Source organism: Scyliorhinus canicula, chromosome 17 (genome assembly GCF_902713615.1).
Source record: "Scyliorhinus canicula chromosome 17, sScyCan1.1, whole genome shotgun sequence".
Classification (NCBI taxonomy): domain Eukaryota; kingdom Metazoa; phylum Chordata; class Chondrichthyes; order Carcharhiniformes; family Scyliorhinidae; genus Scyliorhinus; species Scyliorhinus canicula.
The window spans coordinates 40,491,068-40,510,224 of NC_052162.1; the positions used below are offsets into that span (position 1 = coordinate 40,491,068).

At 45.9% G+C, this 19,157-nt stretch overlaps 1 protein-coding gene across 2 annotated transcripts in view; it reads right to left on the minus strand.

The window, feature by feature from the left end:
* The window catches only part of arhgef9a (Cdc42 guanine nucleotide exchange factor (GEF) 9a), a 528,724-nt gene that overhangs the window by 466,918 nt on the left and 42,649 nt on the right, over positions 1-19,157 (minus strand). For both annotated transcript variants that reach the window (XM_038774360.1, XM_038774359.1), the window contains exon 4: positions 9,856-10,000. In XM_038774360.1, the coding sequence (XP_038630288.1) occupies positions 9,856-10,000 (145 nt within the window). The remainder of the gene's footprint in view (positions 1-9,855; positions 10,001-19,157) is intronic.

A 19,157-nucleotide genomic window follows, 5' to 3' on the forward strand; every position in this document is an offset into this window, starting at 1 on the left:
TAGGCTGCTCTGCACTAGAACCCATCGGATGGTCCACGAATATCGAGTTCAGTCCTACATTGGGAGCAGCTACGATTAAATGTTGAAATACCGCAATACATCTGTTTCAGGCAAGAATATTGGTCAACTATTTCAAGGCCCACTTAAAAATTGTGTTGCGGGGAGGGAAGCCAATGGGCAGGACATGTTTTTTTAAAAATTATGTTTACCCAATTTTTCAACATAATGAGACATAGGCATATGAAACTCTCCTGCCTTCTGTGACAATGGTTTAATTGTCTGTGCTGAAAGAAGTGAAGAAAAACACTTAATATTTCAGTGATATACATCAAACTGTGGTATCTACTGTAGGGCTGCTTCAAATTATACCTAGCATTTGTGCTTATTAGACTGTGGTACATAAATGAACAACTAGCAGATTGGCATGTATAATGAGAAGACAACAGATTAGGATGTTCAATTAAGTACTTGTGTGGAGAAATACTGATGGAAGCAATATATACTTCCAGCAATGCATTATCATATTGACAATTGGAGCTGCTTCGTGGCTGCCTGTGCTTTTTGGAGAAATTTTTCATATTAATTCATGGGATGAGTGAGTCACGAGTAAGGCCAGAGTTTATTGCCCATCTCTAATTGTCTTTGAGAAGGTAGTAGCGAAATATTGCAGCTCTTGTGAGCAAATACTCCCACAGTAGGGAATTCCAAGAGTTTGACCGAACATCAATGAAGGAACCATGATCTATTTTCATGTCGGTGTTGCTCGTTCTGGGTGAGTGTGCTTTACACTCAATTGGCTCTGGAGTCGCCAGGTATCGTTATAATACTGCCACAAGTCTCAAGTTCAAGTTCAGATCAATGACTCAATACACCAGTTAGTAAGTTCAAAACAAGACACGTTTATTATAGCACAGTTATTTACTACTCATGCATATACTACTAAGACTAAACTATTCCTACCACTAATAGGCCAATACTTATCTGGAATAAGGGAACTGCAGGATCAGGTAACAATGGCCTCTTGCTCTGCACTGGGTCCACAGGTTTCCAGTTGGTGTGGACTAAAGGAGTCAGGAGTGTCTACTCTCGTAGCGTGCGTTGTATGACACTTACTTGATGGCGGCTGCTGACCAGGCCTCTCCTTCTCTTGGTCAAAGGTGCAAAGATGTTCTGCTGGAAGGGCCGGCTGGTCAAGAAGAAAGAATCAGTCCTGGGACCTGACTTTTATAGGTCCCAGGGGCTTCGCGCCCTTCTGGGCGGACCCTCTATAAACTTGCAATCGATTGGGTCTCTTCCCAATCGATTGATTTGAATTTCCCCAATAATGGGGCTGTTCCTTGATCACTGGGTGGTCCTTGGGGCTTATTGTTTCAGACTCCCTTTGGCGCTGAGAAGTCTGACCTTCTATAGAATGTAGCGATTGCAGTTAACTGTTATGTCCATTGTGCCTGGGAATCACCGGGAATCGCTCACTTAATATGCGCAGCTTGTTAGTTACAATGCTGTCTGGTTTCTATAGCAGCCAGAATACACAGGGGATTCTGCAAACTGCTTGTCTCTTTGCAACTGTCCATTTTTCCCTGTAACCTTTGTGTTCTTCCATTTTGTGTGAGGAAGTGGCCAACCCAGGTGGCTACATCGGGTTGATGTATGACTTGGAGGGGAACTTGGAGGCAGTGGTATTCCCATCCGCCGACTCCCTTTGTCCTTTTGTGTTGTTGCGTGTGAATGCAAGGCAGGTTTGGGTGAAGCAAAGATGACAGCACATCAGCACTTTTATTTTAGTGTCCCAGCCGGGACAATCCTGAGATACTGGCTCCTACCTGGGCCGGCTTTTATCTCGGGGAATTAATCAGCCCACTGTTGGGTCTTCACCCCTCAGCGGAGAAGCTTGTACTTGACGAGACCCACGGGGTGATCAAGTGAGTCATCCCCGTGGGTCTCATGAAGGTCACAACATGCCTCTAGTTCAACTCTCACAATTGTAATCGCTGGGTCAAAATCCTGGAACTCCTTTGCTAACAGCACAGTGGATGTACCTACACCACATGGATTGCTGTTGTTCAAGAAGGCAGCTCACCACCACCTTCTCAAATAGGGATGGGCAACAAATGCTGGCCTGGCCAGTGAAGCCCCCATCCAGTAAAAATAATTTAAAAGATTTTTAAAATAACATTCCAGGTTAAAATTTTCTACATGCAAAGCAATGTTAAAGATCCCAAGAATATTACCTCCGGATCATCCCAACAGTTAGCTGAAATGGCCGAGTTCCTCCAATTTTCCTTATCACTCAAATCTCTATGACTGTGGATCGTTCATGTGATTCTTCACTGCACTGTCTCCAGTGTTTGAGTGTCTCTCTTGTTCCTTGGCAACCAGAACTGGATGCAGTATTTAAGGTGCAATCTGACTTGAACATCATTGTCTCTGCTGACATATATTCTATTCTTTTGGCTATGTCACATTCTTTTTGAATAAAGATGTAATATTAGCATAAATATCTGCACTCATTAGCTGTCCATAGCTCATCAGTATTTTCTCCTCCATTAAGCAATCAGTTTAATTCAATGTGATATTTATAATAAGAGCAAGAGTAAATTATTTGGCTCATTGATTTTGCCCTGCCAGATTGTCAGCAATGGCGGTTATTTTTATCTCTTCAGTCTCAATTTCTTGCACACTCTCCATCACGACACAAATAACCACCTATCTCTTCAGTAAATTCCACAACTTGCTTTGCATCTCTGGACTTCTGAAGTTTCAATCTTGCCATGGCAGGTGGTGGAATTTGAATTCAATAAATAATCTGAAATTAAAAGTTTAATGATGACCATGAAATCATTGTTGATTGTTGTAAAAACACATCCAGTTCACTAATGTCCTGCAGGGAAGAAAAGCTGCCGTCCTTATGTGGACTAGGCCTACATGTGACTCCAGATCCACAGCAATGTGGTTGACTCTGAAGTGAGCCAGCCAGCCACTCCATTATCAAACCATTAAAACATTTCAAAGGGATAAAACTGGACAGACCACCCAGCATCAACCAAGGTATCAGAAACAACAACAGCAAACTCAGTCTTGTCGACGCTGCAAAAGTCCTTACTAAATTTGGGAACGTGTGCCTAAATTGGGAGATCTATCCCACAGACTCACCAAGCAACAGCCTGGCATTGTCATACTCACGGAATAATGTTACAGACAATTCCTAGATACCACCATCACCATCCCTAGGTATGTCCTATGCCACCAGCCAGGCAGATCCATCAGTTGGCGGCACAATGGTATGCAGTCGGGAAGGAGATGCCCTCGGAGTCCTCAACATTCACTCCGCACGCCCTGAAATCTCATGGCATCATGTCAATCCTGGATAAATAAACTTCCTGCTGATTACCACGGACCACACCCCTCAGCTGATCAATCAGTTCTCCTCCATGTTGAACACGACTTGGAGGAAGCACGGAGGGTGGCAAGAGTGTAGAATGTACTCTGGATGGGGGACTTCAATGTCCATCACCAAGAGTGGTTTGGTAATACCACTACAGACCGAGCTGGCCGGGTCCTAAAGGACATACCTGCTGGACTAGGTCTGTGACAGGTGCTGAGGAACCAAACAAGAGGGGAAAACATACTTGACCTCATCCTCACCAAGCTGCCAGCTGCAGATGCATCTGTCCACGACAATATCAGTACAAGTGGCCACAGCACAGTCCTTGTGGAGACAACGTCCCATTTTCACATTGGCAATGCCCTCCATCTTGTGTAGCATTAGCACTGTGCTAAATGGGATAGATTTTGAACAAATCTAACAACTCAAGACCCTGCAACCATGAGCTACTGTGAGCCATCAGCAGGAGCAGAATTGTACTCAATCACAATCTGTAACCTCATGGCTCGGCAGCCCCCAGTCTTCCATTTTCACCAAGCTAGGGGATCAACCCTGGTTCAAAGAAAAGTGCATTAGGACATACCTAAAAATGAGGTGTCAGCCTTATGAAGCTACAACAAAGGGCTACTTGCATGCCAAACAACATATGCAGCAAGTGATGGTGCTAAACGATTCCACAACTAACAGATCACATGTAAGACGTGCAGTCCTGCCACATCCAGCCGTGAATGGTGCTAGACAGTTAAACAAGTCTCTGGAGGAGGACACGCCACAAGTATTCCCATCTGCAATAATGGGGCAGCCTGTGACATCAGTGCAAACGATAATGCTGAAGCATTTGATACAATATTCAGCCAGAAGAGTTTGGCTTCCACCGGAGGTCCCCAGCATCACAGATGTCAGTGTTCAGCCAATTCGATTAATTTCACATGACATCAAGAAATGGCTGGAGGCACTGGATACTGCAAAGACTATGGGTCCTGATAATGTTCCGGTAATGGTACGGAGGATTGTGCTCCAGAACTTGCCATATCACTAGCCAAACTGTTACTGTATAGCTATAATACTGACAACTACCCAGCAATCTAGAATATTGCCAAGGTAGGTTCTATACTCAAAAATGAGGACATATCTAAACTGGAAAATTACTGGCCCCTTAGTCTACACTCGATCATTAGTAGGGTGATGGAAGGAGTCATCAATAATGTTATCAAGTGGCACTTGCTTAGCAATAACCTTTTCATGATGCTCAGTTTGGGTTTTGCCAGGACCTTTCAGCTCTGACCTCATTACAAACATGGTTCAAATATAGACAAAGGAGCTGAACTCCAGAGATGAGGTGAGAGTGCTTGACATCAGGGCTGCATTTGACCAAGTGTGGCATCAGGGAGCCTTATGAAACTGGAATCAATGGGAGTCGGGAGAAAACTCTCCACTCATTGGAGTCATAACTAGCAGAAAGGAAAATGTTGGTGCTTGTTGGAAGTCAGTCATATTTGTTCCAGGACAGCACTGCAGGGATTCCTCAGGGTAGTGTCCTAGACCCAACCATCTTCAGTTGCTTCATCGGTGACCTTCCTTCCATCATAAAGTCAGATGCGGGGGTGATTGCACAATGTTCAGCATCATTCACAACTCCTCAAATACTGAAGCAGTCCATGTCCAAGTGCAGCAAGAGCTGTACCATATCCAAGCTTGAGCTGACAAATGGCAAGCAACATTCATGTCACACAAATGCCAGGCATTTACCATCTCCAAAGAGAGAATCTAACCATTGCCCCTTCACATTCAATGGCATTACCACTGCTGAATCCACATTACAAGTGTATTGAATGGCGAAGCAGACTTAAGCGGCCACATGGTTTACCGGTTTTTTGTTCTTATGTGATGCAAAGGGAAATGGAAACGTACAAAGGCAAGAGTCAGAAGGTCAAAGAATGCAGGAATGAGGCAAGAGGAGATGCACAGACGAGGCTGTGCAGTAGGGTGGTTGGGTGGGTGTCTCGGAAAGTTTTACGATGAGGACAAGTCCTGTATATTCATTGCTTTCAGGAACAGGGAGTCAATTTACATCAGCAAAGTTGAGGAAGCTGGTTGAGTAAGTTTGAATGTTGGCAACCGAGTCATGAATATGCTAGAGTTCATATAGTGCGAAGATGGTGAGCCAGCAAGGATAATGAAGAAATCAGGTCTTCAGGTAACACTGAGGAAGTGGAGGAAAACACTGAATGCTGAGCCAAATCTGCTACATTCTAAAAACCTAACAGTCTCAAAATCAATACCTAGTATGTGCTCAATTAGTTAACTCAACAAGTAAAACAATAATGACATGAAAAATCAGCCAGAGTTCGCGATTGCTGTTGAATGATCACATTTAGGGGGGATAGTGTGGGAATTAGGGCAGAATGGACTGGACTTGACTGTGAAGTCATACACAGTCAAATAGCATTAAGCCACTTACCATCTGGCTTTGTGTGAAATATGTTTATTTTACCTAAGAACATGACTGCTGGAGTCCGTGGAATCTTACCCCTGTGAGATCCAACACATCAAATTTAGAGGTGGGAATCTGGAGGTGGGATTGATACTGCATTGCATTCCTATCCCCTCCATTCTGCTGTGATTTATTTGGTATTCGGAGCCTAAATTAGCCTGGAGACAGGCCTGCTGCCTGACTAAGAAATCGAAGTGGGCCAATTCTGGGCTAGTCCTGATGAAATGCTTGCTTCGCTGCCACCACTGTTGAAAAAAAATAAAACTTGTTTGTGGTGGAAGACATTAAGGTTGCTGAGAGTTGTTGGCTGCACTTTGAAGCGCGAATACTGGCCATCCTTTCTCTTTCTTCACTGTGAGCTATGGGAGAGTCCCCATGAAAGATGGCCCAGCAACATGGGGGCACAATGCTTAACGCGGCTGCCTCACAGTGCTGGGGATCCAGGTTCAATTCCGGCCTTTTTCCCATGTCTGTGGGTTTCCTCTGGCTGCTCTGGTTTCCTTCCACAGCGCAGAGATGCGCAGGTTAAATGGATTGGCCATGCTGAATTGTCGCTCAATGTCCAAAGATGTGCAGGTTAGGTGGATTAGTCATGCTGAATTCCCCTTACTACCCAAAGATGTGCAGGTTATATGGGGTTACAGGGATACGGCGGGGAAGTGGGCCTAGGTGGGATGCTCTTTCAGGGGGTTGGTGCAGACCCGATGGGCTAAATGGTCTCTTTCAGCACTGTAGAGATTCTATGGAACATGGAACCCTAATGAAATAACCAAACCATTGAAGATTCCTTGGAGCATTCGTTCTGCTGCCTCAAAACCCCTTAACAAGCGCACTGATAGCTCAATCTGTCTCTGCTCCTCGGTCGTATGCCTGTATTATAAGAACATAAGAACTAGGAGCAGGAGTAGGCCATCTGGCCCCTCGAGCCTGCTCCGCCATTCAATTAGATCATGGCTGATCTTTTGTGGACTCAGCTCCACTTTCCGGCCCGAACACCAGAACCCTTAATCCCTTTATTCTTCAAAAAACTATCTATCTTTACCTTAAAAACATGTAATGAAGGAGCCTCAACTGCTTCACTGGGCAAGGAATTCCATAGATTCACAACCCTTTGGGTGAAGAAGTTCCTCCTAAACTCAGTCCTAAATCTACTTCCCCTTATTTTGAGGCTATGCCCCCTAGTTCTGCTGTCACCCGCCAGTGGAAACAACCTGCCCGCATCTATCCTATCTATTCCCTTCATAATTTTAAATGTTTCTATAAGATCCCCCCTCATCTTTCTAAATTCCAATGAGTACAGTCCCAGTCTACTCAACCTCTCCTCATAATCCAACCCCTTCAGCTCTGGGATTAACCTAGTGAATCTCCTCTGCACACCCTCCAGCGCCAGTACGTCCTTTCTCAAGTAAGGAGACCAAAACTGAACACAATACTCCAGGTGTGGCCGCACTAACACCTTATACAATTGCAACATAACCTCCCTAGTCTTAAACTCCATCCCTCTAGCAATGAAGGACAAAATTCCATTTGCCTTCTTAATCACCTGTTGCACTTGTAAACCAACCTTCTGTGACTCATGCACTAGCACACCCAAGTCTCTCTGAACAGCGGCATGCTTTAATATTTTATTGTTTAAATAATAATCCCGTTTGCTGTTATTCCTACCAAAATGGATAACCTCACATTTGTCAACATTGTATTCCATCTGCCAGACCCGAGCCCATTCACTTAACCTATCCAAATCCCTCTGCAGACTTCCAGTATCCTCTGCACTTTTCGCTTTACCACTCACCTTAGTGTCATCTGCAAACTTGGACACATTTCCCTTGGTCCCCAACTCCAAATCATCAATGGAAATTGTGAACAATTGTGGGCCCAACACGGATCCCTGAGGGACACCACTAGCTACTGATTGCCAACCAGAGAAACACCCATTTATCCCAACTCTTTGCTTTCTATTAATTAACCAATCCTCTATCCATGCTACTACTTTACCCTTAATGCCATGCATCTTTATCTTGTGCAGCAACCTTTTGTGTGGCACCATGTCAAAGGCTTTCTGGAAATCCAGATATACCACATCCATCGGCTCCCCGTTATCTACTGCACTGGTAATGTCCTCAAAAAATTCCACTAAATTAGTTAGGCATGACCTGCCTTTTACGAACCCATGCTGCGTCTGCCCAATGGGACAATTTCTATCCAGATGCCTCGCAATTTCTTCCTTGATGATAGATTCCAGCATCTTCCCTATTACCGAAGTTAAACTCACTGGCCTATAATTTCCTGCTTTCTGCCTACCTCCTTTTTTAAACAGTGGCGTCACGTTTGCTAATTTCCAATCCACCGGGACCACCCCAGAGTCTAGTGAATTTCGGTAAATTATCACTAGTGCATCTGCAATTTCCCTAGCCATCTCTTTTAGCACTCTGGGATGCATTCCATCAGGGCCAGGAGACTTGTCTACCTTTAGCCCCATTAGCTTGCCCATCACTCCCTCCTTAGTGATAACAATCCTCTCAAGGTCCTCACCTGTCATAGCCTCATTTCTATCAGTCGCTGGCATATTATTTGTGTCTTCCACTGTGAAGACCGACCCAAAAAACCTGTTCAGTTCCTCAGCCATTTCCTCATTTCCCATTATTAAAACTCATCCTCATCCTCTAAAGGACCAATATTTACCTTAGCCACTCTTTTTTGTCTTATATATTTGTAAAAACTTTTACTGTCTGTTTTTATATTCTGAGCAAGTTTACTCTCATACTCTATCTTACTCTTCTTTATAGCTTTTTTAGTAGCTTTCTGTTGCCCCCTAAAGATTTCCCAGTCCTCTAATCTCCCAGCAATCTTTGCCACTTTATATGCTTTTTCCTTCAATTTGATACTCTCCCTTATTTCCTTAGATATCCACGGTCGATTTTCCCTCTTTCTTCCGTCCTTCCTTTTTGTTGGTATAAACCTTTGCTGAGCACTGTGAAAAATCGCTTGGAAGGTTCTCCACTGTTCCTCAACTGTTCCACCATAAAGTCTTAGCTCCCAGTCTACCTTAGCTAGTTCTTCTCTCATCCCCTTGTAATCTCATCCCCTTGTATTCTGTCATGAGAAGCTATAGTGGGTTCAATAGAGTCCCTTCCATCTGAGGATTTTCTCAGACAGCAGCAGGAGGAAGAGTTGTCCAATGTTCTATCGTCACAATAGGCTAACACACCATCCACCAGGGCAGATACTAGCACCTTGGTGGGAAAGACGTGCTGTTAAGTAATTTGAACATTCTGAATTCTCCCTCCGTGTACCCGAATGTACCAAGTGTGACGACTAGGGGATTTTCACAGTAACTTCATTTCAGTGTTAATTTAAGCCTACTTGTGGCACTAATAAAGATTATTGATATTATTATCAGAATATTATACAGACCATGTTATCATAGAGTTACATTAGACTCTCCTGGAACTACCCTTATGTGCGACTGTCCTCGTGTACGCCTTACAACCTTCTGCTGGCAGTTGGATGCCACCTGACCGTGTCTGGCGCCACCTGCTGTTGTAATGTTATCTACAGGCGTATCACCACAGACTGTTTCTCGGAAAACTGTGCCTCTAACTTGGGGCAGGCTCAACAGACTTAATTGAAGCTCTGATAGGCATGGGCCTGGTTTGCCACCCACGTCCTTTCCCATGCTGTGCAAAGTGGCCAACGCCGGAAACTGATGTGGGACTTCCGACCACACTGCCCTGCTTTGTCCTCATTTGGGGTCTTTGGAAGAGCAAAGGGGAGAAAAAAATTGTTGGAAAATGTACAGTTAATCTATGCATTTAAAATTGGATATAAATAGTGGTGTGATAGAAGTAGATGGAAAATTACTGCTACATTCTATGTTCACAATGAGTGCAATTACTTTGTGTCCAACTATATCTGGATCTCCCAAGTAACCGTTTTGCAAAACAACAAGGTAAAGTTAAAAGATAAGCTCACCCACCTGTCATTGCCAATATGTGGCTTTTCCAGCCTACTTGATCGAGCCCTATCGGTGTGCTCTGAGACAAGAGGAGTGGTCGATCCCTGTGGGACACTGCTCTGAAAGGTGGGACATGGTGTGGTGGTGGTGGGCGGCAACTTGCTGGCTGTAATTTGAAAGAGATAATCAAACGCATGTCTAATGCTACAGAATAATGTTAAAATATATTGTGAATATCTGAAATCGAATTTCCAGCCAATGGCCATTAAGAAGATATCAATACTAGGTCCAGATTCTGATATGATTAACTATTAATTATTATGAAATGAGGTGATAGGGAAATACTAGGGAAAAAGGACAGAAAGTCTCTGGTCGGGATTCTCCGAGCCCGTGCCAGCGGGTGCGCACAATCCGGGGGGACCTACCTTCTTCCGCGCTTGCCCGCTGTGTGGCTCCACCAAGGTGCGCAGGCCCGGCACGGAAGCGGCGACCACGCGCATGTGCAGACCCGCGGCTGGCAGTGCAGGGGCGCGTATCGGCGCCGAGCATTCCGGTGCCATGCTAGCCCCTGTGGGCTATGGAAACGCTGGGCCCGGAGGTTTTTACGCCGGCGTCAATACTTAGCCGCCGTATTGCAGAATCCCGGCCTGTGTTTTTAAATGCCTGAAGCTTTCACAACCAAACAGATTGGTTGAGAGTGAAAATAGAAGTAAATCCGTATGATCTGGATAGCATGGTGGCACAGAGGTTACCATTGCTGCTTCACAACTCCAGGGACTCAGGTCAATTCCGGTCTCAGGTGACAGTCTGTGTGGAGTTTGCACACAGTCAAATGCTCTGGTTTCCTCCCACAGTCCAAAGATGTGCAGGTTAGGTGGATTGGCCATGCTAAATTGCCTCTTAGTGTCCAAAGAAAAAATGAAAATCGCTTATTGTCACGAGTAGACTTCAAATGAAGTTACTGTGAAAAGCCCCTAGTCGCCACATTCCGGCGCCTGTTCGGGGAGGCTGTTATGGGAATTGAACCGTGCTGCTGGCCTGCCTTGGTCTGCTTTCAAAGCCAGTGATTTAGCCCTGTGCTAAACAGCCCCTAAACAGATTAGGTGGGGTCACTAGGTTACGGGGATGTGAGCTCTTTCCAAGGGCCGGTGCGCACTCGATGGGCCGAATGGCCTCCTTCAGCACTGTAAATTCGATGATTCTATGATCTCGCAGCCATTACAAAGACATGGCTGCAAGGTAACAATGGCTGAGACCTGAATATTCAAGGGTGTGACATTTCAGAAGATCAGGTGGTGGGAAAAGATGTAGGGGTAGCTCTGTTGATTAATGAGTGTATTACATTACAGATAGATGACCTTAGTTATAAAGATCATGATACAGAATTAGTTTGGGTTGAGATAAGAAAAAGTAAAGATAGGACTTCACTTGTGGGAGCAGTTTATGGGCCCCTTATAGTAACCATTCTATAGGAAGGAGAATTCAGGAAGAAATAATGGGGGCTTGTGAGAAAGGTACAGTGATGATCAAGTGTGATTTTAATCTACATATAGATTGGATGAGGCGTATTGGCAAGGAGAGCGTGGAAGATGGGTTCGTACAGTGTTTTCTTAAAGTAGCATACTCTACTACCACAGCAAGCTTCAATAGATATGGTATGTGGGGGCCGATTTAGCTCAGTTGGCCGGACATCTGGGTTGTGATGCGGAGCAAATCCAACAGCGCAGGTTCAATTTCTGTACCAGCTGAAGGCCCACCTTCTCAACTTTGCCCCTTGCCTGAGGTATGTTGACTCTCAGGTTAAATCACCATCAGTCAGGTCTCCTCCCCTCAAAGGGAAAAGCAGCCTGTGGTCATTTAGGATTATGGCTACTTTACATGCAAGGAGACAGGATTCATTGATGACCTCATAATAATCGAGCCGCCAGGTAGCAGTGATGATAATACAATTGAATTTCGTATTCAGTTTGTGTTGGAGAAGAGTATCATAGAATCATAGAATGTACAGTGTAGAAGGAGGCCATTCAGCCCACCGGCTCTTGGAAAGAGCACTCTACTCGAGCCTCACGTCTCCACCCTATCCCCTTTATCCCCGTAATCCAACCTAACCTTTTTGGACACTAAGGGCAATTTAGAATGGCCAATCCACCTAACCTGCACATCTTTGGACTATGGGAGGAAACCGGAGCACCCAGAGGAAACCCACGCACACACGGGGAGAATGTGCAGACTCCACACCAGGGCCGGCTCAAGGCACCGGCAACTCGGGCAGTCGCCCGGGGCGCCATGTGCTAGGGGGTGCCAGAGACTCGGGTCCCGCGCATGCGCAGTTGGGCCGGTGCCAACCAGCGCATGCGCGGTGACCGCACTCCCCCAGGGCGGCCCCCCCCCCCTCTGTCCGCCCCCCCCCCCCCTCGGATCCGCCCCCCGCTCGGTCCACTCCCCCCCCCCCCGCCTCGGGTCCGTTCCCCCGACCCCCCCTCGGGTCCGCCCCCCCCGCTCGGTCCGCTCCCCCCCTCGGTCTGCTCCCCCCAGCCCCCCCTCGGGTACGCTCCCCCCGCGGGTCCGCCCCCCCCTCGCCCAGCCTCCCACTCGCCCCCTCTCCGCCCCCCCACTCTCGACCCACCTCGTACTCGCCCCCCCCACCCCCCTCTCGCCCCCCCTCTCGCGCCCCCCCTCTCCCCTCACCCTCTCGCACCCCACCCCTCGACCCCCCCCACCTCGCGCCCCATCCTCTCGCCCCCCCTCCCCTCGCCCCCACCTCTCGCCACCCCCTCTTCGCCCCCCCTCCTCATCCCCCGTCTCGCCCCCCCCTGAACTCCCCCCCCTCTCCGCCCCCCCCCGTTCCCGCCCCCCCCCTCGCAGCCCCCACCCTCGCCCCCCCCCTCTCGCCCCCCCCGGGGGGTCTCGCACCCCACCCCTCTCGCCCCCCCTCTCGCCCCCCCTCTCGCCCCCCCCTCTCGGCCCCGCCCCCCCTCTCGGCCCCGCCCCCCCCCACTCTCGGCCCCGCCCCCCTCAAGGGCGCCGAAGTTCAGCTTGCCCGGGGCGCCAGCAACCCTAGGGCCGGCGCTGCTCCACACAGACAGTGACCTAAGCCGGGAATCGAACTTGGGACCCTGGAGCTGTGAAGCAACTGTGCTAACCACTATGCTACCGTGCTGCCCCTAGTAGGTCTAAGACTACTGTTTTAAACATAAATTAGAGCAATTATCAATATATCAAGAGTTGGCTAAAGTGATCTGAGAAAGTAGGTCAAGGGCTATGTCACTAGAGATACATCGGCAGACATTTGAGGAGATATTTCATAACACTCAGAAAAGATATATTCCAGAGAAAGAAAGACTCTGTGAAAGGATGCACTAGCCATGTTAACTAAGGAAGTTAAAGATAGTATCAAATTGAAAGAGAAAGTGTATAACTCCATGAATACAAGTGACCAGTCAGAAGATTTGATAGATTATTTTTAAAAGACAAAGAATGACTGAAAGAATAAAAATGAGGGAGAAATTAAAGTACAAGAGAAAGCTAGCTAGAAATATAAAAACAGTTAGTAAGAGTTTCAACAGGTATTTAAGAAGGAAAAGAGTCAGTAAAGTGTGCGTTTGTCCTCTGGCGAATGAGGCAGGAGAATTAGCAGTGGAAAATGAGAAAATGATGGATGAATGGAACGAATATTTTGTATCTGCCTACACTGTAGAAGATCATGGAATCATAGAATCCCTACAGGGCAGTAGGAGACCATTTGGCCCATCGAGTCTGCAACCCTCTGAAAGAGCATCCTACCTAGGTCCAATCCCCCACCCTATCCCCGTAACCCCACCGAGGGACAATTTAGCATGGTCAATCCACCTAACCTGCACATCTTTGGTCTGCGGGAGGAAACCGGAGCACCCGGAGGAAATCCACGCAAATACGGGAAGAATCTGCAAGCTCCATACAGTCACCCGAGGTCGAATCGAACTCGGTCCCTGGCGCTGTGAGGCAACGGTGCTAACCACTGTGCCACCGTGCCACCCCCAAATACAAATAACATCCCGGTAATCATTGTGAATTATTGAAGAAGGAACTAAAACAATTACAAACACCAGGGAAAGGCTCCTGGGATAATTATTAGAATTAAAACTGAAAAGTTCCGAGGTCCTCAAAAGAAGTGGCTGCGGAAATAATAGATGCATTGATTGTAATTTTCCAGAATTCCCAAGATTCTGGAAAGGTATCATCAGATGGAAAACAGCAAGCGTAAATCTATCCAATAAAGGAGGGTGACAGAAAGCAGGAACCTACAGATTAGTTAGCTTAGCATCTATCATAGGAAAATGCTGAATCTATTATTAAGGAGGTTAGATCTGGGCACTTACAAAATCTCAATACAATCAAGGAGAATTAGCATGGTTTTGTGAAAGGGTAATTGTATTCGACTAATTTACTAGAGCAGTGCTTCTCAAAGTGTGGTACGCGTACCGGTGCCGGTACGCGAGCCATCGTCTGCTGGTACTTGGAGTGTTTCCAGAAAAGAAAGAGACAGTAATCCTGGATTGGCTTGTTTCGCTCACCAGTCCCTGGCACATTGAAAAAAAAAACTGCCGGTCCGCCACATCAGATAGTTTGAGATGCACTGTACTAGAGTTCTTTGAGGAAGTAAGAAGCCACACAGATAAGGAGACCCTATGAATGTGGTGGACTTGGCATTTGACAAGGCGTCGCAGCTAAGGCTACTACATAAAGTAAGAGCTCTTGCTGTAGAGGGAAATATATTAGCTTGGACTGGTTAGCTGAGAGTATGGATAAAAGATAATTTTCGGGTTGGAAAGATGAAACAAGTGGAGGATCACGGGGATCAGGACTGGGGCCTCAAGTCTTTACAATGTGCTTTAATGACTTGGATGGAGAGACTAAATGCATAGCTGTTAAATTTGCTGATGATACAAGTTATGTAGGAAGGTAAGTAACAAAGAGGACATAACAGGTCTGCAAAATGATATAGATAGGTTTAATGAGTGGGTAAAGATTTGGCAGATGGAGTATAATGTGGAAAAATGTCAACATGACAGGAAAAATAGAAAAGCAGTATGCTGTTTAAATGGAGAGAGATTGCAGAACATGGAGGTACAGAGGGATCTGGGTGTCCTGGTACATGACTCACAACAACTTAGTGTCCAAGTATAAGGGGGGGGGGAGTCTGGAATTAAAAGTAATAATAATCACATGAAACTATTTGTCAATTATCGTACCAACCCATCTCATCCACTAACATTCTTTAGAGAAGGAAATCTGTCACCCTTACCTGGTCTGACCCACATGTGACTTTAGACCCAAGGCAATGTGGTTGACTCTTAAAAAGCCCTCTGAAATGGCCTCGCAAACCACTCAGTTCAAGGGCAATTGCGGATGGGCAATAAATGCTGGCCCAGCCACCAAGCCCCACATCCCTGAATGAATTTTTAAAAATGAGGACGGTAAATGGAATGTTGTTGTTTATTGCAAGGAGGTTGGAATATGAAAACTGCATTGAGTACAATTCCGGAGCACTTATTTAAGACTCCTTATCTAAGAAAGGACACAAATGCATTAGGAGCAGTTCAGAGAACATTTGCACAACTGATTCCTGGGATGAGGAGTTATTTTATGAGCAAAGGTTGAACAAATTGGACTTGAATCCATTGGACTTTAGAAGAACGAGATGTAATTTTATTGAAACAAAGATCCTGAGGGGCTTGACAGAGTGGATGCTGAAAGAATGTTTCACTTTTTGAGAGAGACCAGAACGAGGGGATACAGTTTAAAAATAAGGGATCTCCCAATTAAGGCAGAGATTAGGCAAATTTATTTTTCTCTAAGAGGATCTTGAGAGTCGTTCCTCAGAAAATGGTAGAGGCAGCGACATTTAATATTTTTAAGGCAGAGGTAGATAGATTCTTCTATCAAGGGAATCAAAGGGCATCAGGGGTAGCCAGGATAGTGGCTGGTGAGGCCACAATCAGATCAGCAATGGTCTTATTGGCTGGAAGACCAGGCTCGAGGGGCTGAATGGCCTACTGCTGTTTCTAATTCGTATGTTTGTAGACTTGCCTATACTAAATCTAGAAGGCCTTGCAGCAACTGTGTCAAGGCTGCCCAGTTTCAGTTTTGAGTCCATTACAGGCAACAGGCTCCTAATTGGTCAGGCCTGTACTGGAACCATTATTAATAGTAACCTACACACCCAAGCCCAGGGAGATTTAAGCACAAGTTGAAAAGAAACAAGAAGCAATGAGTGTGTTGAAATGTAGCCAATTGAAATAGTGGAGCCTGGTTTTGACAAATAAATACTTATGGGCTCAAGAATGGAATTTTGTACTTTACTCTGAAGGATAATTTAGTCATAGTATGTTTTTAATGTGTAATTCAGCGCAATGTGAATAAAATTGCTTTTTTGCAGCCAGACATGAAAACCGATGCAAGCAGCCAAAATAATGGTTGATTATATAAGCAGAGGTTTTTGATGCATTAGGATGCTACTGGCTGCCAGTTAGTCAGAGCACTGAAAGTAGACAAGCTGTGGTCACTCTCAGCATAGATTATTAACATTCTCACTGAGACGAAACCGAAGCTTGGCTAATTTTCCATATCTGTAAATAAGGGAAATAATAAATAGTATACTATCTTTTGATTTGGCAGTTCCAAACTCCCCATTTCAGTTATACACAGTTAGCCCAGATCATTTATAACTGCAAAGAATAAAATTAAAATTCTGCTGTGCAATAATGGTCACAAAAGTGTTAATTCAATCAGACAAATTCAGCACGTCCTATTTTCATAAAGCTGTAATGAACAAAGAATGCCATAGAGGCATTATCATGCAAGCATTTTCATGGGATTGTCACTGATTTTCCAGCATAACTCCATTCTATTTATAGAAATTACATTTTCAAAGTGAGAAAGTTGTAAGTAACTGTTTCTGAATTTTGTTTTGAGCAACGAAAGAGTTTCTGCAAATATTTGCCCCAACTGTGCTTCTGTAATGAAATGTAAATAGCAATTTAATCAGAGTCGGACAAGAATTCCCTCTTGTGTATTTGCAATTATCAGCTGTTTCCTAAATAGAGAGATGGAGAGGGACGGTTAACTTTACACTGGTGTAGATTAAACAGTAATGGATTGGCCAGCCATTATGCACACCATTATGTACACTTCAAAATGAAAAGGACAAGCAGGCTGGGTGTGTAATCGGCAATCAAGCTGCTACTGCTCATTCTACCAGAGTTGAATTTTCTGCCCAAGGAAGCACTCAGTGGGATAGTGGACAGAAATATGGAACTGAGGCCACGCACATCAAAAGGTTCAGGTTAGCCAATGTCAGCCAGAATGTAAGCACACTAATATTGGCCTCAATGTTCTTGGGTTGGGGTGGAGAATTATAGACATTGATAGTTATGTACTGACTGTTGTTGGAAGTGCACGCATTAGTGAACATCAAACCGGAGCAGATTCGGGCATGGTTGTGTTCTTGTTATTGCTCAGTAGCATGTTTACATTGGTCTCTGGGCTCCCAGTGAAGGCTGGTAACTTGGGTGTAAGAGCAGAGGATCCGCAACCCATAGAAGGAGAAAAAATTGGTTGACACAACAATTGATAGTTTACCGTTATTCCAATTGCACTGAAACTAGAGAATACTGTGAAAGTAAAGTTAATATGGGTGCATTGTTAATACAATAGATTCTGTTAGATGCTCTTTATTATTATTGTTACAAGCATGCTGATGTTATCTGTGAGGGTATCCCAATTTGGAACACCATTTTGTAGGGGTGTACAGTTTTGTTTTGGTGTGAGGAGAAAAGTGAAATCCCAATGAGAATAAACATCCCAGATGACATGTAACAATTATTAAAGACTATTTATTAAGGTAAAGGTACTATAGTCCCAGATGACCATAGGCTGCTTTTCCCCTTTGAGGGGGAGAGCTGACTGGTAGTGGTTTAACCTGAAGGTCAGGTGAAGTTGAAAAGGCGGAGCTTTCATGAACAATGTCAGCCAGTACGGGAATTGAACCAATGCTGCTGGCCTTGCATCACAAATCAGCTGTCTAGCCAAGTGAGCTAAACTAGCCCCTCAACAAATAACATGAATAGGAATACTCTACTCTCATGCAATTAAGATATATGAATCTTTAAACATATAGGGCATGATCTCCGCCCCCCACGCCGGGTGGGAGAATAGCGGGAGGGCCTCCTGACATTTTTCATGCCCGCCCGCTATTCTCCCCCCCCCTCCCCCCCACGCCTGACCCACGCCACGAATTGCCGCTCGCCGTTTTTTTACGGAGAGCGGCGATTCTCCGAGGCCAATGGGCCAAGCCGCCGGGCCTTCGCACCCGTTTCAACACGGCAGCAAACACACCTACTCGCTGCCGTCGTGAAACGGGTGCCATATGCCCATTTGGGGCATCTGGGGGCCCGATTGCCACGGCAGTACCATGGCCGTGCCAAGGGGGCCATGCACGGACGCACTCTTTTCCTTCCACCGCCCCGCAAGATCAAGCCGCCACGTCTTGCGGGGTGGCTGAAGGAAAAGACGCCAACTGCACATGCGTGGGTTGGCGTTGTCCAACCTGCACATGCGCAGCTGACGTCATCGGCCGCGTCAGCTAGCGTGACGCTTGGCATGCGGCCCTGACGACCGTCGTCAAGGCCACGCCGCCGTGACGCACGGGGCCGCGCTCCTAGCCCCACCCGGGGGGGGGAGAATCGGCCCCGGAAGTGGGCGTGAAGGCTGCCGTGGGGCACGGCCTGTCCCACGGCAGCCTTTACGAATCTCCGCATTTGCGGAGAATCTCGCCCATAGGACCTAACCCTTGTTCCAAAATATATCTGTGATACCTGGACTCCACAAGACTGACTCATTTCCTCAAAAAGCATTCAAATTAAGTAACCAGCACAATACCGCACAGTTGTTACCGCACAATACAGGGATGATACTCACATCTGGGAAGTGTCTTTTCCTGGTCCAGTGAAGGTATTTAAAACTGTCGTTACAGAGATTTTCTGCATTGCCTTGGCACTCAGACTTAGAATCTTGTTTGCTGTAAACTGGCTTCTAGTTTGCTGGCTGGAAAACTAGTTTTCAGGCATGGTAGCTGGAAACTATCCTGTCTGCTTTCTGAGACTGTGAGGTGTTAACTACTTCCCTGGCTTCTAAAGGCCTGGTCAATTATACCTTTGTTCCTTTTTGATTATATCTTCTGTGTATTCGGCTGTCTGCCCCTATCAACTTCCTTGACTATACACTAACATATGTACACTTCATTGACCTTCCCACTCATCTGTAAGTTGTTTCACTTCATAAAC